Here is a 23,555-nt window from a genome sequence, read left to right as displayed (position 1 = left end):
ACCCTTCATTTTTTACAGTGTACTACTACTACTACTACTACTACTACTACTACTACTACTACTACTACTACTACTACTTCTGCCACTACCACTACTGGTGTGAGGGGTGAGTGTAGGGGTCAAGAACGCTGGGTGGGAGCGTCTGTCTCTGGTTCTGTGTTCTCGGGTCTCAGGAAATGCTCAACCTCTTACCTCCGTCACTCCCGCCCACCACACCCACATTCCCCCTCGCTCCCCTCCACCCTTAGAACTCCTCTCCTTTATTCCCCAACCCTTCCCTGTAACCTTAAGTCTGCACCATATTATACATCTTGTTATCCCATTCATCCCTCTCTCCCTTTTTTTGCTCTCGTATTTATTTATTTTCTCGACTTCCTCTCCCTTTTTTTTTTTCTTGCGTTTGTTCCTCAATGCACCCACTTCCCTTTCACTTCCACGTTTTTGCCTTCGTTTTTTTTTCTCCCTACTGCTCCTCCTCCTCCTCCTTCTCCTCCCCCCCCTCCACCACCCCCCTCCTTCTCTTCGTCGTCCTCCCCCTCCTCCTCCTTTCACCAACTCCTGGAATCGAATGTCTCCTCCTCGTGTCTTGCGTCATATTTATTCTTTTTTTTTTTCTCTCTGGTTGAGTAATGTCTTCTTTTAACTTTCATTTTTTTGTTTGTTTGTTTACTTACTTTTTATTCATCCCTCCGTCATACTCTGCAACTTATTATGTGCCGCGTCTTGCTCTGTATTTTGAGTAATATTTTTTTTTTTATTTGATTTTTGCTTTGTCGTCTTTTATCAATTTATTCTCATTTGCTGCCTCGCTGTCTGTGCTCTGTTTTTTTTTTTTTTTTTTTTTTTTTTTTACAGCTAAGGAGACAGTTCAAGGGCGTAAAGAAAAATATTGAAAAAAAAAAAAAGCCCGCTACTTACTGCTCCTGACGCTACTTACTGCTCCTGACGCTACTTACTGCTCCTGATCTGTTCTCTTAATATAACTCTTTGTACTCTTTGTTCTGCCATTTAAAGGACAGGGAAGGAGGAACTCTGAAACACTTCATACCCTTCGCACTGATAGTTAAGAGGGAGGGAAAGGAGGAATGTTTGAGGTGCCGGACGAGTCAAAAGCTGTTTGTAGGGTGGTGTTAAAACAATTACCACTCCTCTTTACTACTTATTTAAAGGGAAACGGGAAAGAAAATAAGAGTTTCAGAATCAATAAGGAGAAGAAGCTGTGGGATCCGGAACTAATAAAAAGACTTGTTAGCGGCACATATTTCAATATAATTCTTTACTGATCATCCTTAAGGGTCTGAAGGAGAGGAAAGAGAGAGGGTTTTGAGACGAAAAAGAATCACGTGTTAAAACGCCTTAAAACCTTAAAAGAAACAATAATCTCTTCAGGTGTGGCCAAAGGAAGGAGCTCATGGTAATGTGGGTGTTTAGAGAGCTTTCTTGTTTAGTGTTTTCGTTGCCCATGAACTGCTCCCATTGCTGTAAGAAACACGTGTGCAGTGAGTCATGGAGGGTAAAACAAGCTGTCGTTCTCGCGGTGAAACAAGGGGAGCAGGAGGGTTCAGGCTCTCTCTCTATCCCGGTACCTTTACGGATGCGAGAAAAAAAAAAGTTGAGAAAAAAATGGGAATAGTAACAAGCGGGGAGAGTACCTTTACGGATGCGAGAAAAAAAAAAGTTGAGAAAAAAATGGGAATAGTAACAAGCGGGGGAGAGGAGATGAAGATGAGTAGGGAGGGGAAGTGGTCTGGGGAAGGAGAGAGATGGGGAAGGAAACAAGGGGAGCAAAATGGTATAGGTTCTCTCTCACTCCCGGTACCTTTACGGAAGCGAGAAAAAAAAAGTTGAGAAAAAATAGGAATAGTTACAAGCGGGGGAGAAGAGATGAAGATGAGTAGGGAGGGGAAGTGGTCTGGGGAAGGATAGGAGGAGGAGGTGGAGGAAGAAAAAATGTGATGGGAAGAAACCCGAGGGGAATATAACCAATGAGGGAGAAGAGGGGAAGAAACGGGGAGAGAGCTTAACCTGGGGAAGGATGAGGTAGAGATGATGAGGAGGAGGAGGAGCAGGAGGAGGAAGAGGCGAGGAGAATGCGACCAGACTGGAAAGGGAAAAATGTGACAAGCGGGGAAGATGAGGGGAGGCGTGGGGAGAAGGTATGATCTGTATAAGATGAAGAGGAGGAGGACATGAGGAAAAAGGTGACAAACGGGGAGGAGGCTTGATCTGGGGAGGATGAAGAGAAGAAGGGGGTGGCGAAGAAGAAAGTAGAGGAGGATACAAGAAAAAAAGTTACAATGGGAATCCACCGAAAGAGAGAACAATAAATAAAGGGTAATAAAAATGGGTGAAGAAGAGGAGCGGTCTGGGGAAGGAAATGGGAGAGGAGGGAGAGCAGGGAGAGGTGCGGACAGAGGAGGAGGAGGAAGAGGAGGTGGAGGAGGAGGAGACTACAGGTTGGGTTAGGCTCACACGGGGCGGTGGTGTCGAGGCGGTTGGGTGCCGTGTCTGTCTTCATTCTCATAGCCGCGCGAGCCTCAACATTGAACCCTTGTGCCAGCCTCTCCCTCGCGCCCTTGACTCTCCCGCTGACTGGACGCCTGCAGACACTCAAGGTTAGTTCCTGCGGCGCCACCAACGCGCTGTTAGGCCGTGCGCTGCGGGGGGAGAGGTGATCTGCGGTGCCTGTGTATCTACCGCTGGCTTGCAGAAGGTGAAGGTTGTCAGCGATCTGGACGTCAAGGTTTTCCTCTTCCGTTTTCTGTTTACTTTTTAGCGGTGGCTGAAGTAGAGGAGAAAGAAAATGGGAAGAGAAAGGAAATGGGAAGAGAAAGGAAAAGGGAAGAGAAGGGAGGGAGTGGATTTTATAGGAGATTAGGTAAGAAAACAGGAGAGATAAGAGGAAAGAAACGAAGGATTACAAGACGTATGTGTGCCAAATTACGAAGTACTCTTAAGTGACAGCCTTCGTTATGCACCTGCCAGACGGATCGAGAGTAAAGGAAAGAGAGTCGGCAAGGAAACTTTAATGAGAAAACTGTGCACCGTAAAAAAGCGAGAATTGCTGTGATCGTTTAGTCCAGAAAAACAGGCTGAATGATCGTCTTGTTGAGGTCACCGGGTATCAAACTATGAGGAGGAAGAGGAAGAAGTGGAGGAAGATGAGGCAGATTTAGGGGGGACTGGACTGGGTGGGGAAGGTGGAGGTAGAAGGAAGTGAAGTTTGATATCAGTGGTGAAGGAAAGAAGATACGGGAGAGGAAGTAAATGAGAAAGCTAAGTGGAAAAGAGAAGAAAGAAAGAACAAGAAAAGGGAAAGAGGTGAACAAAGAAGAAAGGGGAAAGAGAAAGGGGAAAGAGAAAGGGTGGAGATCTGGAGGAAGAGGGGGAGGAGGAGGAGGTGGAGGAGGAGTAGGAGGCGAATACATGATGCTGGTGGGCGTGGACTAGTGAGGGCGGAGGGTGGGAGTTCATGAGGGAAGGGAAGGGAAGAGAGATGTCAGGGAGGGCAGAGAAGGAGGAGAAGGAGGAGAGGATGACGTGAGAGAAGGGAAGGGGAAGGTGAGGCAGTGAGGATGGAAGTAGCTGGGGAAGGTTGGGGAAGGAAGTGAGGAAGGGAAGGGGAGCTGTGGCGGGCGGGGCAAGCAAGGTGACTGACCCTGCCTCTCCGGGGGTTGGTGGGCACGAGTGAGGCCTTCAAACAGGGCATCCGAGGTCACACCCCATGCCAACTACGCCATCAGGAGCTAAAATTAAACACCCTACCCTCCCTGCCCCTCCCCTTCTACCTCTCTACTCCTTACCGATCCATGTTCATCCCCACTACAATCCCTAACCCCTTGCACCCTCATCACCATCCCCGACCTATCTACTACTGTGCCAAGACTAGAAATGCCACCCAGTACCCTTCACCCCACTCCCCTCCTCCTCCTCCCCCTCGTCCTCTCACCCCTCTTCCCTCCTCCCCATCACCCACAGTGCAACGGTTAGTGAGGCACCACACCCCTTACCCTTCACCTCTTCCTTCCTCCCCTTCCTCATACCCCTTTCTTACCCTCAATAACGCTTCCTCCCTACACATTCATTTCTCTTTTGTCTCCCCTTTAAAGATCAGTAAGGAAATAGTGGAAGAGAGGACAGAGCTGAGGAAAGGGAAATGGGAGAAGGGAGGAGAAAATGGGGGACTAGATATGGGAAAGAGAAAACCAGAAAAAGCGACAGAAAGAAATAAAGAAGGGAAAAAAGAAAAGAGGGGAAAATGGAGCTAGTAAGGGATAGAGAAAACAAATATAAGAGAACGAAGGAGTAATTAAGAAAAGGAACAAAGAAAAGAGGAGAAGTTGGGGGTCGACAAGGGATAGAGAAAACAAGTAAAAGTAGAAAAGAGTAAAAATGAAGAGGAAAAGAGAAAAAAGGAGAAATTGGGGGTCGACAAGGGATAGAGAAAACTAGTAAAAGAGTAGAAAAGAGTAAAAAGGAAGAGGGAAAGAGGAAAGAAGAGGTGTTGGGGCGAGATAAGGGATAGAGGATACAGCAAAAGAGTAGAAAAGAATATAAAAAAAAGAAAAAAAGTAGAAAAGAAATAGTAAAAAGAGAAGAAAGAAGGACCGTCAAGAGTACTGTAAAACGGTGCAAAATAAACAAATGAATGATAGAGACAAATATAGAAGAAAAAAACTCACTGACCTCTATCAATGTGAACCCCAGCAACCCCTCCTACATCTCCCCCCTAAGACGCCCCTCCCTCTCCCCCCTCCCCCCTCAGCATCTCCCTTCCCCCTCGACAACATTCTCCCCACAAGCGTCACACATCGCCTGTGGAAGCTCCGTTGACGTCAGAGAGAGAAAAAAAAGAGAAGTAAAAAAGAAAAAAAGCTTATATTCCTCATTTGGGTTCGTCCGCGATGTCTCTTGTTTTTTTTATTTTTTTATTTTGTTGTATCATTTTTTTCAGTGTTTAGATTTACGATTGAAAAAAAGACGTTGATTTTGAAATATATTGATTGTTTTAGTGATAATTTGCTTTTTTTTGGGGGGGGGATAATTTTTTTTCTTTTTTTTCTTTTTCTTCTTCGTGTTAAGTGGAAGAGAAAATTATTGACAGAGAGAAAAGAGCCTTGTCTTATTTATTTGTCGTATGGTTAATTGGAATTCACGGTCAGGTCAGGTCAGGTCAGGTGTGTGTGTGTGTGTGTGTGTGTGTGTGTGTGTGTTCCATAGATACCCAACTTCATACAAGACTCACCTAACATATTAATCCCCCTTCCCTTTGCCGCCCCTTCCTTCCCCCCCCGCTTCCTTCCCCTACCAACCAGCTTCCCGCATCCCCCTCACTCCTTCCTTTCCTCCCCATTACTCTCATACAAAGCCTCTAGATCACCTTGCTCCGTTTATCTGCCTTACTTTATCTTACTTTATTTCTCCCTTCATTCCTTTCCTCTTGAGCCGCTTCCACTCCCATCGCTTTATCTCCCTTCCTTTCTCTTCTTCCCTTTCCTGCCTCTACCCAGCTTGACTCCTTCCTACTTCCATCCTTTACTCTCTATTTCTCTCCCCCATCCCTTCCTTTCCCTTCCTCTCCCCATCCCTTCCTTTTCCCTCCTCTCCCCATCCCTTCCTTTTCCTTACTTCCCTTTCCCTATACCTCCATCCTTTATTCTATTTCTCTCCCCATCCCTTCCTTTCCCTTCCTCTCCCCATCCCTTCCTTTTCCCCTTCTCTCCCAATCCCTTCTTTTTCCCCTCCTCTCCCCATCCCTTCCTTTTCCCTCCTCTGGTCTTTCCTCCTTTCCTTTCCCGTCCTTTTTTTTTATTTTTGTTTTACTTCATTTTCCATCCTTTACCCTTCCATCCCTTCCTCTCTCTTTCCCTGTCCCCTTCCGTTCTTTCCCCTTTATCAGCTACTCTTCTCGTTCTTTCCCAACTTTCGCTCTCCGTTCCGTTCTCTCCGTCTGTGTTTCCCTTCCTGTTCTTTCCCGTGTCACATTCCTCCCTCCCCTCCTTTCCCCTTCCTTATTTTCCCTTCTTTTGCTCCTCTTCCTTGCCCTTTTCCCTCCCGTTATTTCTCTACCCTTCCATCCCTTCCCTTCCCCTCCAGCTCGTCCCTCCCTTACTTATCCTTCCTCCCCCGAGCGGCCTCATCCTTCAGCCTCCTGCCCCTCCCTGGTTCCTCCTTTCCCTTCCCCCTGTCCCCTCTTCTCCCCTTCCTCCCTTCCCTCTGTCCCTTCTCCCCTTCCTCGCTTCCCCCTGTCCCTTCCCCTGTCCCTTCCTCCCTCCCCCCTGTCTTCCTCTCCCCTTCCTCCCTTCCGCTGTCGCTTCCCCTCCCCTTCCTCGCTTTCCCCTGTCCCTTCCCCTCTCCTTCCTCCCTTCCCCCTGTCCCTTCCCCTCCCCTTCCTCCCTGTCCCTTCCCCTCTCCTTTCTTCCCCTTCCTGTCCCTTCCCCTTCTCTTCCTCCCGGTCCCTTCCCCGCGCCTTTCTGCCCCTACCTGTCCCTTGCCCTCCCCTTCCTCCCTGTCCCTTCCCCTCTCCTTTCTTCCCTTCCCTGTCCCTTCCCCTTCCCTTCCTCCCTGTCCCTTCTCCTCTCCTTTCTTCCCCTTCCTGTCCCGTCCCCTCCCCTTCCTCCCTGTCCCTTCCCCTCTCCTTTCTTCCCCTCCCTGTCCCTTCCCCTTCCTCCCCCCCCTTCCCCTGTCATCCACTGCTCCTTTAGGCCAGACAAATCAACTGACCGCGTCCAACAGACTCCTGAACGTGGTAATGGGAACACCTGGGTGGGTACACACAGGTATACACACACAGGCGCACACACACAGGTACACACACTCAGGTATAGTAATTGTTATCTTGTGTGTTTGTGTGTGTGTGTTTGTTTGTGTTTCTCTTATGTATTCTTTCTCATGTATTAGGGGTAGTAGTGGTCTCAATAGTAGTAGTAGTAGTAGTAGTAGTAGTGGTAGTAGTAGTAATAATAGTAGTAGTAGCAGTTTCTCTCTCTCTCTCTCTCTCTCTCTCTCTCTCTCTCTCTCTCTCTCTCTCTCTCTCTCTCTCAAGCGTCATTCCATTTTAGGACAGACGAAAATATAAACAAGGGAGAGAGAGAGAAGAAGGAAAGACGGAGGGTAGTGACCAGACAACCTCCCTCTCGCGGTCACTACTCTCCTCGGAGGCTAAGCGACGTAAACAACACATTCGCTTGTCCTAAAAGAAAAAGAAATATCGTGAAGTTGTTTGTCTTCTTTTTCAATCCCTTTTTTTTTTGCTGAGTTTTTCCTTCTCTTCTTCCTTGGACTCGAAATTATTGACATAGTGCTTCTAAAGGTTTGTATATGAGGTAAGGCCTTGTTTTATTTGCCTTTCACGTAAATAAAAGAGAAAATAGTGGAATATCAGTGCGGGAGTCTCGTCGAAATTGTCAACTATGGCGAGGCTGGTAAAAAATAAGACGAGGTGTGGCTTTTATTTTTATTGCTGGTGAATTTACATATTTTGAGGGACTTGCGGTGCGCATACTAAAAGAGAGAGAGAGAGAGAGAGAGAGAGAGAGAGAGAGAGAGAGAGAGAGAGAGAGAGAGAAGGCAAAGAACACTTAACCTATGCGCGAATATCACAATGAATATAAAAGGAATAAAAAAAAGCAGGAAGAGAATATATGAATTACCTTAAACGGAGCCGTGCAAAGATAGATAGATAGAGAGAGAGAGAGAGAGAGAGAGAGAGAGAGAGAGAGAGAGAGAGAGAGAGAGAGAAATAGCTCAGGCAGAGAAGCATTAAGTCAAGAAGCGATTTAAAACTGCTTTCTAAGTCTGTCCGTCATCCAGTATAATTAGAACCTGTCTGTCTTAGGGAGGAAAAAAATGAAGGATGGAAAAAAAAGGGAAGTTATGTTCGCTAGAGACTGCAAAAACGTAACTAAAATATGTAAAAAGAAAAAGAAAAAAGAAAATAAGAAGGGAGGTGAGGAAAAATGTGACGAATAAAGAAGAAAATATATTAACAGGTGCATCAGAGAAAAACGTTTGATGATACAACTTCAAGAAACGTGAGAATGTTGTTGTCTACTCTATTCAGGAGCAGTAAGGAGCGGGCTTTTTTTTCTCATTATTTTTTTTTTTACGCCCTTGCACTGTCTCCTCTGCTGTAAAAAAAAAAAAAAGATAAGAGGACGAGAAGATAAGGAAAGATAAAAACTTGAGGAATGCTAAGTGGAGATATTAATGAAGGAATGTTAGACTCAAGAGGAACTGGAAACATTATTATTATTATCATTATTATTATTATTATTATTACTATTATTATTATTATTATTATTATTATTATTATTATTATTATTATTATTATTATTATTATTATCATTATTATTATTATCTGTGTTCTTGCTCTGGTTGTTGATGAATCCGCAGATCAATATAACTCATTCAAAAAGCTAACATTAGTTAACCACGATAATTATATTTACTTATCATTTAATGGATCTGTTTGTTGCTTTTTTTTAATGTTGTTGTTGTTGTTGTTGTTGTTGTTGTTGTTGTTGTTGTTGTTGTTGTTGTTGCTGATTTATTTTTCCTGTATGGTTTCTAGGTGAACAATTTGCTGTTGTTTTTTTCCTCTTGTAAATTATAACACAAATTTACTCGCCAGTGCAAACAAATAAATGCAATAAACAAATAAATAAATAAATACAAAGACACATAAAACCGAACACGATGCCTCTAAATCTATACACATTGACACATACATGAGCATTATCTAATCAGCAGGTCTATTATGATAAGGCAGGTGTGTGTGTGTGTGTGTGTGTGTGTGTGTGTGTGTGTGTGTGTGTGTGTGCCTTCCTCAACCACACCCACCTCCTCGAACACCAAAATAAACCACCATGCTAAAAAAGTCACAAAAAAATGCTGACAAACGAGTGAGAGCTATAGATCGTAGGTTTCTTAGTGCGTCGCTTTCGCTTCAGATTGTTTCGTTCGTCCAGTGAGCGAAAGAAGAGGTCGTTTAAATACCTCTGGGTGTCTCTTAAAGGAAGGGATGAGGAGGAGAAAGAAAGAACGAGGAGGAGAAGGAGGAAGAGCAGGAAGAAAAGCGGGAGATATATCATAAGAAAGAAAGATGAATGAGTAACAAACAGGAGGAGGATAAGGAGGAGGAAGGGATGAGGAAGAGAAGGAAAGGATGAGAAGGAGAAGGAGGAAAAGGAGGAAGAAAAACAATAGATACATCATAAGAAAGAAAGATGAATGAGTAACAAACAGGAGGAGGATAAGGAGGAGAAAGGGATGAGGAGGAGAAGGAAAGGATGAGAAGGAGGAAGAGGAGAAAAAAAGGCAGTAGATATATCATAAGAAACAGGAATGAGTAATAGAAAAAGAATAAGGAGGAGGAAGGAATGAGGAAGAGAAGGAAAAGATGAGAAGGAGAAGGAGGAAGAGGAGAAAAAAAGGCAGTAGATATATCATAAGAAACAGGAATGAGAAACAGGAGGAGAATAGGAGGAGGAAAAATCGGAGGAAAAGGAGGAGGAGGAAGAAAATGAAGTGAGGTCTGAGGAGAAGGAACTCAAGGAAGAAGAGGTCATGCGTAGGAAGACAAGATGATAATTTACAAAAGGAGAAAAAAGAGGAGAAGGAGGAGAAGAAGAGGAGGAGGAAGAAGAAAGAGGAAAAGACATAATTAATATATTTTACCTCCTCACTCTTCCTCTTCCTATCCTCTCCATCGTCTGCCTCCCTCTTCTTTTCCTCCTCCTCCTCCTCCTCCTCCTCATTAATCATTTTCCTCCTCGCCTTCATATCAGCAACACGATAAAGACATTAGAGGAAGATTTGATACTTTTCCTCCTCCTCCTCCTCCTCCTCCTCCTCCTCCTCCTCCTCCATTACAGAAAGAGGAGAAAAAGACAGGAGAGATGCAAAATTAGGGAAGGGCGAATGAGCAATGACCTTCAAGAGTAAACCAGCGAGGGAAGGGAAGGCGAGGGGAAGGGAAGAGGAGGGCGAGGGGAAGGGGAAATGAGTGGACGGGAATGGAGGAAGAAGAGGAGGAGGAGGAGGAAGAGGAGGAGGAGGAGGAGGAGGAGGGTTTCAGTCAGGTCGGTTTCTGAGTCTAGTTTTTATGTGGCTTACGTGCGTTCAGTGACGTAGGTTACAGACTCTCTCTCTCTCTCTCTCTCTCTCTCTCTCTCTCTCTCTCTCTCTCTCTCTCTCTCTCTCTCTCTCTCTCTCCATTTCATTTTATCCTCTCATTCTACCTTTCCTCCTCCTTTTCATTATTTTCCTCTGTCTCTCCCTCTTCCTTCTCCTCTTTTTCATCATCTCCTCCTCCTCCTCCTCCTCCTCCTTCACCCTGTCACCACGTACTTTCTCTCTCCATTTAATTTTATCCTCTTTTTCAACCTTTCCTCCTCCTCTTCATTATCTTCCTCTCTGTCTCCTCTTTGTCTCTCCCTCTTCCTTCTCCTCCTCTTCATCATCTCCTCCTCCTCCTCCTCCTCCTCCTCTCACCACGTAGTCTCATCGTAAAACATACAATTATCGTAGTAAAGATTGAGGAGCTTCTGCAGGTGGGATGCTTACTATTGTCCCGTGCACACTATGAAAAAAATAATATATAACCTTGCTTCTTCCTCCCCGGCAAAACAAAAAAATGGTAGAAGAGAAGTAGATTTTTTTATATTGCTGCAAGTGGTTTTTTTTTTCCCCTCCGGCTAAAGTACTGATTCGAGAGTTGGCAGATTCCTTTTTAAACCGCTATTTCTATTTACTATTTTCTATTTCTATCTATTTCTTTTTTCTTTTTTGTATTTCAGTTTGTACTCCGGTTTTTTTTTGTGCTTGTATTGCTTTATTTCTTGTTCTGTTTCCGTTCTTCCTGTTTCATTTTATATTTCTGTTTATTTCTTTTTCTTTCTGCTATTTCAGTTTTTATTTGGTTTATTTTCCTGTATTTTTTTTTCTTTCTCTGTTTCTGTTCTTTCTTGTTCTTTTGTATTTTGTATCTCTCCTGTTTTCTTTCTCTTCTCTGTCTGTCTCCCCGTCTCCTCTACCTCCTGTCTCATCTCTTCTATCTCCAGTCTTGTCATCCCTGTCTTCTATATCACCTCGCCTGTCTTCTGTCTCACCCTTTTTCCTGTCTCTTCTAGGTCCTGTCTTATAACCTCTGTCTTCTGAATCACCTTTTTCCTGTCTCTTCTGCCTCCTGTCTCCTCTCCTCTGTCTTCTGAATCACCTTTTTCCTGTCTCTTCTACCTCCAGTCTCATCACCCGTCTTCTCTATCACCTCGCCTGTCTTTTGTCTCACCCTTTTCCTGTCTCTTCTGCCTCCTGTCTCTTCTCCTCTGTCTCCCACGTCAAGGCTGCATCGTCAAGGCGCCACGTGATTTTTTTTTTTTTTTTTTTTTTTTTTTTGTCGCCATTCATTGCGTACCTGTCCGGCACTTTGGGAGCATGACAAAGGACAGGACAGACCAATCCCTTCCCTTATAGCGTTTTCTCACCTCTCCCCTTCGTTTTTTTTTGTCTCCTTTTTGTCCCCCGGAAGTTGAAGTAAAAAAGGAAACAGAAGAGAAAGAATAGAAATTGAAAAGATAGAAAGAATTCGTTTTTTATCTCCTTTTTGTCTCCCGGAAGATGAAGTAAAAAAGGAAACAAAATAGAAAGAATAGAAATTGAAAAGAGAGAAAAAATGAAAAGTAGGAATAGAGAAGAAAGATTGAAATGGAAGTTTAGGAATCTGCCATTGTTTTCCTGGCTCTTCCATTTTGTTTTCTCCTGTTCTAGACGTTAAGAAACAAATGTGTCAGTGTGTCTATAATCATGCAGAACCCACTCCTTTACTGTTGTCTCGCCCTCTCATCATCTCTGTTTGCCTCCTATACAGATAACCAAATGATGTGTGTGTCTAAAGTAATTCAAAGTCCACTCCTTTATCTCTTCATCCCACTCCTCCCTCTGTTTGTTTGTCTGTCTGTCTGTTTCCTTCCTCTGTTGTTTGTCTCCTATACTGTTAACCAAATGAACCTGTATATGCATCTGTGATAATTCATTGTCGACCTCTCCCTCTGTTTTTTTGTATTTTTTTTTTGGTTTTATTTTTTGCCTTCTATAACCATAAAAAAATGAAGCTCTGTATGCATATCTAATAACTCATAGTCCACCTCTGCCTCTGTTTTTTGTTTGTGTTTTTTGCCTTCTTTTACCATCAAACAAAGGAATGTGTTGTGTATCTGCAAAAAAAAAATTATCTTAAGTATTGGAGGTTATGAAGTGTCTCTTGAATGATAAATAAGTCGCTTTGGCAGACCAGAGTCACCTTGCACACTTAAAGATAAAGATACGGGGACAGATAAGGAAAGATAATGAGATATGAAAGTGGAGGACCAACATTTTATTCTTTTTGTAAATGGAGAAAAGAGGACAGATGAAAGGAAATAGAAGATAGATAAATGGAAAAAAGTACCGGAGGAAGGAAGGAAGTAGAAGGAAGGGAAGGCAAGCAGGGGGGTGGGGGGTGATAAATAGGAAGATGAGAGGAAACTACTAAAGAGAGGAAGGAAGGAAGGAGGTAGGAAGGAGGAAGGTAAGCATTAAAGCAGGGGAGAATAATGGGAGAGGAAGGGAGAGGGGTGAAGGGGGGGAGGGAGGGAGGGGTGAAGGGAGGGAGGGAGGGAGGGAAGGCTGGAAGAAACAAGCCTCAACTGGTTTGGTGGTGAGAGAGAGAGAGAGAGAGAGAGAGAGAGAGAGACCGCCACACACACACACTTCAAGCTCCTTACCCTTATCTTTATCCTCCTTCTCTCCTTCCTCTCCCTTCATTATCTTCTCCCCCTCCATTTCTTACTTTCTCTCTTCTTCCTCAGCCTTCTCTCTCCTTTTCCGTTCCTTTCCTCTCTCCTTCCCCTTCAATTTGCCTCTCTATCAATCCTACACACACACATACACACACACACACACTAATATGTTCTCGAAAACTTATAAATCCTATGGTCTCGTTTTCTTTGCCTTTCCTAGATGCGGCGGGCGTGGTGGGCGGGCGTGGCGGCGGTGCTGGCGGTGCTGGTGACGGGCTTTGCGGCGGCGACTGACAGGAACGTAAGACGGAGGGAGGCGGCTGTTAAGTGTCATTGTAAGTTCTGAGGCTGTTGAATGGGTGGGTGTTAGTGCACTGTCGGTGTGTGTGTGTGTGTGTGTGTGTGCCCTGGCTAACTCATCTTCACACCATGTTAAGCCGAAGCACTGACTAACAAGCTCGAACAGATTAATGAACACTATATCACCACCATCACCACCACCATCACCACCACCAGCATCAACATCACCACCATCACCTCCACCACCACCACCAGCACCAAAAGACACTCCCTCTGATCTTCCCTCCTTACCCTTCCATTCCCTAAAACAATCCTCGTCCTCCCTTCTTCCCCATCTCTTTCCTCTTTTATCTAATCCATCTCCTCTTTCCCATTCGCTTCCCTATCTTCCCCTTCTTTACCCTCTCCTTTTCCCCTTTTCTTTCCCCTTCTTTTCCCTCTCCTTTACCCTTTCTCTTTCCCCTTCTTTACCCTCTCCTTTTCCCCTCCTCTTTCCCCTTCTTTACCCTCTCCTTTTCCCCTCCTCTTTCCCCTTCTTTACCCTCTCCTTTTCCCCTTCTCTTTCCCCTTTTCTCCATTCCTTATCTCTTTACTATTCGTTTCCCTTTCTTCTTCTTTCCTTTCCCTATCTCTCCTTTTCTTTCTCTCTCTCGCCAGTCCCTTCTCTCCCGTTTCCTTCCTCTCATTCCCCTATCCATCCTCTCCTCCTCCTCCTTCTCCTCCTCCGCTTCCTCCTCCTTCTCCTCCTCCTCCTCCCTCTTTCTTCTTACCCTTCCTTCGCTCGCACAGCCTTTCCCTTAATTACCCTCTTCTCCCTCTCCCCTTCTTTTCCTCTCTCTCCCTCTTTCCCAGTTTCTCTTCCCTCTCCGCCTTTCCCCGTGCTTTACCCGACCGTCCTTTCTCCTTCTTTTCTTGTTTTTTTCCTCCCCTCGCTTCCCCTCTCTCCCCTTCCTTTCCCCTCCCTCCCCCTTACCCTGTGTCTTTTCCTACTTCGTGTTTCCCCGATCTTCCCCTTCACCACTTTCCCCATCTCTTCCCCTCTCTTCCCCTCTCCTCCCCTCTTTTCCCTTCTCTTTTCCTCTCTTCCCTTCCCCTCTATCCTCTCTCTTCCCCGCTATCCTTCTCCTTTCTCCTCTCTTCCCCTTCCTCTCCCTTCACCTGTAGTCCCCACCCTTCCCCCTCTTCCCCTTTCATTCCCCCTTTTCCCCTTCCTCCGCAAACATTCTTCCTTCTTCCCGGGACTGCTTCATCCGGGAACTGCTGGGGAGGAGTTTTCAGGAAGTCCCCGAAGATCTGAGAAGGGAAGGAGGAGGAGGAGGAGGAGGAGGAGGGGGAGAATTAGGGGAAAAAATGTATCAACTCTTTTGGTTCTGATTTTCATGCTAATTATATTTTTAACTACATCCTACATTATTTAATCCTTTCCCACGAATATCCACAACTTTCCTCTTTTCCTCCTTTCTCTTTTTCGGTTTCCCCTCTTTTTTTCCTCCTTCTTCGTCGTGGGAGCAAATAATATTAGTGCTTTTTTTTAATTTTCCGATCCTTTCTTATAAATAATCAAGGTATTTCTTATTTAATATTTTTCTCATCATACAACTCTACTTCTCTCTTTCACCATCTCTTCGAAATCCATCATATTTTAAGTTCACAAAATAAACATCAAGCTTCTTTTTTTTCAGTTTTCTTTCTTTTAGAGCTCCAGAAACATATCAACTTATTATTTCATCGTTTTTTTTTTCCTTTCCCAGCTCCTACTTACTTTGATAGATTAATAACCGTTTTTTCTCATCAGTCTGAACAGTTTTCTTTACATGGGCAACTTTTAGCTCCTATGATAACTTACTAACGTTTTATCTTACCTCACAACTACCTTCCAACCCTCTCTTTACCTGTCATCTCATCTTGTTTACTTTCCTTCCCCAACTCTTACCTCCTTTAATAATTTACTAACCTCATATCTCATCTTATAACAAACCACTAACTCTCTGAACTTATTGTCTCATCCTGTTTTATTTCCTTTCCCAACTCTTACCTTCTTTGATAGCTCGCTAATGTTTTATCTCACCTGAAAACTACCTTCCAACCCTCTCTGTTCCTGTTATCTCATTCTGTTTTCTTTCCTTTCCCAGCTCTTACCTCCTTTGATAATATACTAACTTTACATCTCATCCCATGACAAACCAACAACTCTTTAAACTTATTATTTCATCTTGTTTTATTTCCTCTCCCGGCTCTTACTACCTTTGATAACTTGCTAATGTTATATCTCACCTCACAACACAACTACCTTCCAACACTCTCTGCACCTGTTATCTCATCCCGTTTTCTATCCTTTCCCAGCTATCACTTGTTTTGACAATTTACTAACGTTTTATCTCACCTCATAACTACCTTCCAGCCCTCTGAACTTTCATTATCAGATTTTCTTTTCTTTCCCAGCACTTACTTCATTTAATAACTACAAATCTTTAATCTCATCAGTTTTATTTTACAGTTTTCTTCCCTTTTACATCTTTTTCTTTCATTGATAACTTACTAACGTTTTATCTCACTTCACAACTAACTTCCAGCCCTCTGAACTTTCATTATCAGATTTTCTTTTCTTTCCCAGCACTTACTTCATTTAATAACTACAAATCTTTAATCTCATCAGTTTTATTTTACAGTTTTCTTTCCTTTACAGCTTTTACTTCCATTGATAACTTACTGACGTTTTATTTTACCACACAAATACCTCCCAACCCTCTTCGTAACTCCCTTCCAGTCCCTTCTTGCTGCGGCTTCACGGAGCAAACCACTGGATGTCGCTTCGTGGGCAATAGGTGTCGCTGCCCCTTCATATCCCACCGGCCCCTCACCTTCTTCATGCGGCGCCACCACCCGCTGCCCCTCACCGTGCCCTTCACCTACCACCCCGCCTACCACAAGCGCCTGACGGAGGACCACGAGAACCGGGAGAAGGGAAAGGACGAGGACAAGGACCGGGAGAGGAACGGGAAGGAGGTGGATGACTAGGGTGGCGGCCATATTGAGAGAGAGAGAGAGAGAGAGAGAGAGAGAGAGAGAGAGCATGGTATTTCGTTATTTGGCACAGAACAAACCCATGAAAACCCTTGGGAGTAGCCTGTGTCCTTTACTAAGTACGTAGAATGACAGACTAATGATGATGATGATGATGATGATGATTTGCTGTAAGTGAGACGTTTAGTTAAGTGTTGCTCAAAAATGCCTGAATACGATTTGGATCTTTAGATTTACTTTTGTTCATTGTTATCGACTGTTATCTTTTTTTATTATTTCTTTGTTCATGTTATTAATTTGTTAAGGACTAAGATTTACCTGGTAAGTGGAAGTTGTAAAAGTGTTTCATTTTAGCTTTTTTTCAATTTTACGTTTTGGTAAATTTCAGACTTAGTGAAATGTTTTTCTGTTTATAAACACGTAAATAAGCATGTCATCGTTTTTTTTTATTCCAACCTAAAAAATGAAGCCTGGTACACTTCTATTTTATATCCTCTAACGAAGTGGAGGTAGCCAACACATTATTTTTTTCTCTTTCTATAAACTCGTTAATAAGCATATAATTCATCGTTGTTGTTTTTTCCAACCTAAAAGCTGAAGCCTGGTACTCTTCATTCGACCGTTGCATATTCTATTTTATATCCTCTAACGAAGTGGAGATAGCCAACACTTTTTTTTTTATAAACACGTATATAAGCATGTCATCGGTTTTTTTTCAGCCTAAAAAATGAAGCCTTGTTGTTGTTGTTGCTGATGTAGTTAAAGGGTTGTAACGGTGTATCCCTCATTTGCCATCTTCCTCTCTTGTTATAGTTGTCGATGATGATGTAGTTAAAGTGCAGTAACGGTGTCTTCTGTCTGAGGGAGCATCGTGTAGTCATCCTTTCTATTTCTCATATAAACACGAGATGGCGCTGTGAAAACCATGAAGCAATGTCTCACTGTTTCGTTCTCGTCACTCGTTCGATTCGTCTCCTCACTACGTAGCTGAACCCTCGGGAATGAAGAGCAACAGGGTAATGGTTGTCAGTGGTTGCACGTTTAAGCAAGAGATGGCGCTGAGGGAACCATAGATCTCACTGTTTCGTCTCGTCTCCTCAACTGAAGGCAATGAAACGGACAGTGATGGCTATGTCAGTGGTCGGGGTGGTGTCCGCGGCGTACTTACTCCGGTGGTGGTTTAAAGTCCTGAAAAGCCTTGATATCACAGTAAAAGAAACATGATCGCACCTTGAGACAATAATGGCGAGAGCAGCGAAAGGAAAGGAGAGAGGAAGACATATCGACGTGATTAGCAGACCAAATGGAGGTGGGAAAAGCCATAAGATCGTATACGTAATGAAAAAACGTGATATCCTACTCCAAAGTGACAATGAGAACCCCAGCAAAGAAAAGAATGAAAATAAGACGCCATAATATAAATCGAATACCAGATGGAGGTGGAAAATCTTAATATCGTATACATAACAATTAGAAGAAACGTAATATCGTACTTTAAGGTAACGATGGAGAGCTAGCAACGAAAAAAAGGGAAAAAATGTCACACACCAGAACGTAAATAGCAGAACAGATGGATGTGGAAAGAGTAATAATATCGTAAACATAATGAAATGAAAACGGGGTATCATACTCTAACAACAAAAAACAAAGAAGAAAACGACAACAACGGACCTAACAGCCATCTTCTTGTCTTGGTAAGTAAGAGAGAACGTTACGTGTTTTTGTCCTAATATCGTAAACATAAAATAAAGAAAACGGGGTATCATACTCTAACAACAAAAAACAAAGAAGAAAACGACAACAACGGACCTAACCGCCATCTTCTCGTCTTGGTAAGTAAGAGAGAACGTTACGTGTTTTTGTCCTAATATCGTAAACATAAAATAAAGAAAACGGGGTATCATACTCTAACAACAAAAAACAAAGAAGAAAACGACAACAACGGACCTAACAGCCATCTTCTCGTCTTGGTAAGTATGAGAGAACGTTACGTGTTATATTATAGACCTTTGTCCTCCCCTCGCCGCAGACATCCACGCGTGCTGCTATATAAGGCATAGGAAGGGAAGGGTCTCTGGACGGCTCTTGCGGGCTTGGTTTGTCCCTGAAAACTGTGACCTTGAGAGAACTCGTGACCGGCTGGCAGGGAGGAGAGAGGGGAGGAGGGGTAGAGGGACGGAGGGCACTGCGACAAGCAAGGAAGGGCAGAAGGAAGGAAGGAAAAATATGAGTAAATGAAAGGGAAATGAGGAGAAAGAACGAGAAGTACTGAGAGAAAAGAACATGAAAGAAAGGAATGGAGGAAGGAAAAAAAATTAGATGAATGGAGGGGAAGATGAGGAAGGAGATGGAATGATGGATGGAGGGCGGGAGGGAACTGAAAAGAACGATATATATTCAAGAAAGGGAAAAAGGAAGATGAGTAAATGAAAGGGAAGATGAGGAGGGAGATGAGAAGAGAGATGGAGGGCTGGAGGGTACTGAAAGGAAAGACATGCAAGGAAGGAAGGAAGGAAGGAAGGAAACAAATGGAAGGTAAGATGAAGAGAAAGATGAGATGAGGGATGGATGGCTGGAGGGGACTGTGAAAAAAAGAATTGTAAGGAATGAAGCAAGGAAGGAAGGAAGGGGAGATAAGGAAGGAGATAGAGGGTGGGATGGTGCTGAGAGGAGAGACATGCAGGGAAAGAATGAAGGAAGGAAGGAAGCAAGGAAGGAAGGAAGGAAGGGGAGATAAGGAAGGAGATAGAGGAAGGGATGGTGCTGAGAGACATGCAGGGAAAGAATGAATGAATGAAGGAATGAAGGAAGGAAGGAGGGAAGGAAGAAAAAAAGGAAAAAGATGAGTAAATAACAGGGAAAGTGAGGAGGGAAAGATGAAGACTGAAGACAAACTGAGAGGAAAAAAGAAGGAAGGAAGGAAGGAAAGTAGAGACAGAGAATGAATTTAGTGGAAAGGAAGAAAAGGAACACACACACACACACACACACACACACACAAGCAAGGAAGATTCTCGTACAGGAAAAGACTGACAACAAAAACAACAACAATCGTGGCGTGTGAGAGCAAGTCGAGCACGAAGAAGGAACGTGAGAGAACCGGTCAAATGGGCAGATAGACAGGTTGGCACGCAGACAAGACAGACAGTGCTTGAATCATCACAGAGGCAGGTTCTCTCTCTCTCTCTCTCTCTCTCTCTCTCTCTCTCTCTCTCTCTCTCTCTCATCTTTGTTTAATTTTAGTGGTTCAAATAACCCTTTTTTCTTCCATATTTCGGTTTCGCACAAATTTTAGTGTTGATGATGTCCCCCCTCCCTCTTCTCTCTCTCTCTCTCTCTCTCTCTCTCTCTCTCTCTCTCTCTGTTGTTTTCATCTTTGTGGTTCGTTTTCTCATTACTCTTTATTTTTTTCATATTTAAATCTAGTTTCATGAAAATTTTAGCGTTTTTTATCTCTCTCTCTCTCTCTCTCTCTCTCTCTCTCTCTCTGTTGATTTCATCATTGTTGTTCGTTTTCTAATTATTCTTTATTTTTTTTCATATTTAAATCGAGTTTCATGAAAATTTTAGCGTTTTTATTCCTCCCCCTCTCTCTCTCTCTCTCTCTCTCTCTCTCTCTCTCTCTCTGTTATCTTTACTTAGCGGGGATCAAGAAGCCGTCAAACGGGCTCACTTACTCAGACGGAATGTGGACGCTTTACACGCTGCAGGCAAACAGGCGTGATTGACTTTTTATATGAACCCATCTTATATTTTGCTTTACATCGCGTCATTTGGTCCGTCCAGTTACCCCGCACCCTCGCCTTTGAATGAGATCAGAAACGGTGCAAGTAACATTATTCAGTACCGTATTAAGTGCTTATTAAATCTTGTCAGTATCTTGTTCTTACGAAACCGGTAACGTGTATAAAGACTATGACCCCCTACCCTTCGTTACTGAGGCAAATACAAACAAATATTAACCCGGTAGCAGCGACGGGCCAAATTTGTGGCTTTACCGTGTACCAGCGACGGGCCAAATTTGTGGCTTTACCGTGTACCAGCGATGGCCAAATTTGTGGCTTTACCGTGTACCAGCGATGGCCAAATTTGTGGCTTTACCGTGTACCAGCGATGGCCAAATTTGTGGCTTTACCGTGTACCAGCGACGGGCCAAATTTGTGGCTTTACCGTGTACCAGCGATGGCCAAATTTGTGGCTTTACCGTGTACCAGCGATGGCCAAATTTTTGCCATGATATAAACCCCCAAAAATAGATTATGCATAAGCTGATCACAAATGCGTTGATATATATTATGAAATAGTTTGTGTGAGTGATATTTTTCTCGTTAATTAATGATTCAGTGGCCAAGTATACATGCGAATATTGATGATCCAAACACATATTGACAATCCACTGGGCTATGTGCAGGGGTTGCTTGGAAAGGCATAAAAAAAAACACCCATCATCGACTCTCCTCAGCTGCAGACTCAACAAAAGGAGGCATTGCTGTTTTTTTTTATTGTTTTTACTGCAACTCTCCACTCACTCACCTTGCAGTACCAACGCTTCCACCTCTCACACCAACTACTTTCAAAGGCCAAAAATGAGATCAGTCGGGTTCTAATGAGTTTTCTTTAGGATCATGGTGCAGAAGAAGGGTCAAACTACCAACATGGTCATTAAACTACCCCCGGAAATGCCCAAAACTCCTACGAAGGCCTTGTCAAATGTGTGTGTTTGGGAGACGAAATGTTTGATGCACAGAAACGAAATACAACCACCGCTTCGTACCTCTCTCTCGGCCACTCATCTCTGCCTTCTTTCATAGGGGCAGAGATGACTAAATAAATAAATAAGTAGATAAATAAAAATGTTACCGCTCTTATGCACACGCTAGTATTACACCGGAGAAAACGTAAACTGAGAACGGAAACTAAAGTAAAAGGACTATTGGAATTCCTGGGCCTGGGCTATAAGTGAGCATGTAACTGGATTTTGACAGCACTTTCATTTCTCTGGGTTGGTTTCTCTTTCTTTTCTTTCTTCTCATCCTTCTACCTCTTCTATTTCGCTTCCTATTCATCTTCGTTCCTCCTCTTCCTCTCCTTTCTTCTCTTCCTCTTTCCTCTCCTCTTTCGCCTGCTGTTCATCTTCGTTCCTCCTCTTTCTCTCCTATCTTCTTTTCCTTCTACCTCTTCTCTTTCGCCTGCTATTCATCTTCGTTCTTCTCATCTTATTTCTTCTCCATCTCCTTGTCTTACTCCTTCACCTTAATCGTTTTCTCCTCTTTCCTTCCTCCTTTCCCTTATTTATATTCTCCTCCTCCTCCTCCTCCTCCTCCTTATCCATCTTCCCATTCATCTCATCTTCATCATCCTTCTTTGCCTCTTCTCTATTATTTGATGTTTGAAAAGGAACTGAAAACGAGGAAAACAGTACTGGACATTCTTAAATATATTCCCTTCCCCATATAAATCTAAGGTTATTGTGGACATAGCCTACCTTGTGAGTGGTGGACAGGGTACCATTTCTTGCTATTAGAGGAAGCTACGTTAGAATTTTAAGGTGTTCTCTATGTCATCATTTACAAAGGGAAGATAAGTTAGTATTTGAGAGGAACTTGTCTACCATTTAAAGAAAGAGGGGTGAGATAACCACTTTAATTAAGGTGTTCCATGTCATCATCTACAAAGGAAAGATAAGTTAGTATTTGAGAGGAACTTGTCTACCATTTAAAGAAAGAGGGGTGAGATAATTAAGGAGGATAGGTTACGTTATTTCATCAAGACTGTCGAGTTAGTAATCAGAACAATCGAAGAAATATGAAAGATAGATGGAACATAAATGGAAAGAAAAGAAAGAAAAATAAAAGGAGGAGAAGCCAGAGGAGGAGTAAGAGGAGAAGGCACTGAGGAGGGCAACACACGATGAAGTGGTTTGCCGTTTGAGTTCCATTTTAAGAAAGGTAAATTTTATCCATACTTAACTTGATTCCCAGTCTCAGAAGGAAAAAGTTAGAACTGTCGTGATTTCCGAGAACATCCGCTAATCAGGTCAACCAGGAAGTGCTTTCGTCCCTCCCTCCTCGAGTCATCACCCTTTTCCTCCTACTTTCTCACCTCCCTGCCAGTCCACCTTCACACAAATAAATTTACTACAGTTTACTGATGCAAGCAATACCAAAATGAGGAAGCAATTGATTTAGTAGTATCTGTCTGCATTGTCATACCGTGTTCAGAGTTAATTTAATGTTATCAGTTAATAAATGGCATCTTATGATTTGATATTAAACAAAAAAGATACAATGCTCATTACTGTATTATAAAAAGAAAGTGATTAAGTGAGTATCTTTCTCTCTCATTGTCATTAATCCGTTTCAAGGTAAAGTAGCATGCCAACACACTGGGATTAACTATTACACATTGAAAAAACTACTAAAATAGATTATTGCTTCTGCATATGTTTAATAAAAAAAAATAATTAAATTGTGTATCTGTGCTTCCGTTGCTATCTTTGTCTTCCGCGTGAAGTAAATAATATAACATCTTGTGACAGACTTCTTACACGTTAAAATCTTGGTTATTGTTCATGAATAGATAGAATAGATAGAATAGAATAGAAAGTAAGAAGTTTTAGCATAAATCTGCGCTAAGACTGATGCATTTTCTTCCACGTCAAACTAGTGTAACAGATTATCACGTGGTTAACTTTGAGCGCTAGAACTACGCAACTAAAGAAGAATGAAAGTAATCGGCTGAGCACATCGTCTGAATCACTGCCGTCATTGTGTTCCATGTCTAATTAGCATAACAAAACAGGTCCGATGATTAACCACCGACTTGTACACTTACAGGTGCACAAAAAATTAACTTCCTTGATTAGCGTCCAAATCAGGTGTGCTCCATCAATAATTATTCCTTGTAAGGGCGGCGGGGGCGGCGAGGAGGAAAGCTATACTCGTTTAGTCAGATGAGAGAAAGAAAGAATCCTTGCCAAGCAGCTCTCTTGAATTTTCCTGCCTCCTCCTCCTCCTCCTCTTCTTCTTCCTTTCTTAGACTGTAGTGGGCCTGTCCGATGCGCTGAGCCGCCCAAACTCACGCAGCGAGTGTAGAATACCTCTTTAGCCGACTGATTATAGAAGTAGTTTCTCATTTAGCCGGTCGCGGGTTCGATCCCCGGAGCCGGTAACGTTGCCGGGTCTGGTGAGCTATGGCAAAGTGGAATTCAGATCATTACTAGACAATTTGTCCTCTCTTCTTCCTCTAAATACATTCCCTATGAGACATTTGATTTCCCTCTATCAAACTCTGCAAATTAGGAAGTAAAGTAACCTCTCTCTCTCTCTCTCTCTCTCTCTCTCTCTCTCTCTCTCTCTCTCTCTCTCATGAAAATTGATATAAAAATGTCTTCAGCGTTGCGTTAAGCTTCACCAGGAATTTGAAGTCAAGTTCACTTTTTTTTTTCATTAG

At 43.1% G+C, this 23,555-nt stretch overlaps 1 protein-coding gene across 1 annotated transcript; it reads left to right on the top strand.

Annotated features, from left to right (window-relative positions):
- The first annotated feature begins 2,633 nt into the window (after positions 1-2,633).
- LOC126996077 (uncharacterized) lies at positions 2,634-16,537 on the top strand. The gene is made up of 3 exons (XM_050856166.1): positions 2,634-2,713; positions 13,000-13,114; positions 15,847-16,537. The coding sequence occupies exons 2-3, from the start codon at positions 13,000-13,002 to the stop codon at positions 16,095-16,097; spliced, it is 366 nt and encodes a 121-aa protein (XP_050712123.1). The 5' UTR covers positions 2,634-2,713; the 3' UTR covers positions 16,098-16,537.
- The last annotated feature ends 7,018 nt before the right edge of the window (positions 16,538-23,555 follow it).

This window comes from Eriocheir sinensis, chromosome 9, assembly GCF_024679095.1.
Source record: "Eriocheir sinensis breed Jianghai 21 chromosome 9, ASM2467909v1, whole genome shotgun sequence".
Classification (NCBI taxonomy): domain Eukaryota; kingdom Metazoa; phylum Arthropoda; class Malacostraca; order Decapoda; family Varunidae; genus Eriocheir; species Eriocheir sinensis.
The sequence above is the reverse complement of the archived record's forward strand: the minus strand, read 5'-3'. Positions and strand labels throughout refer to the sequence as shown.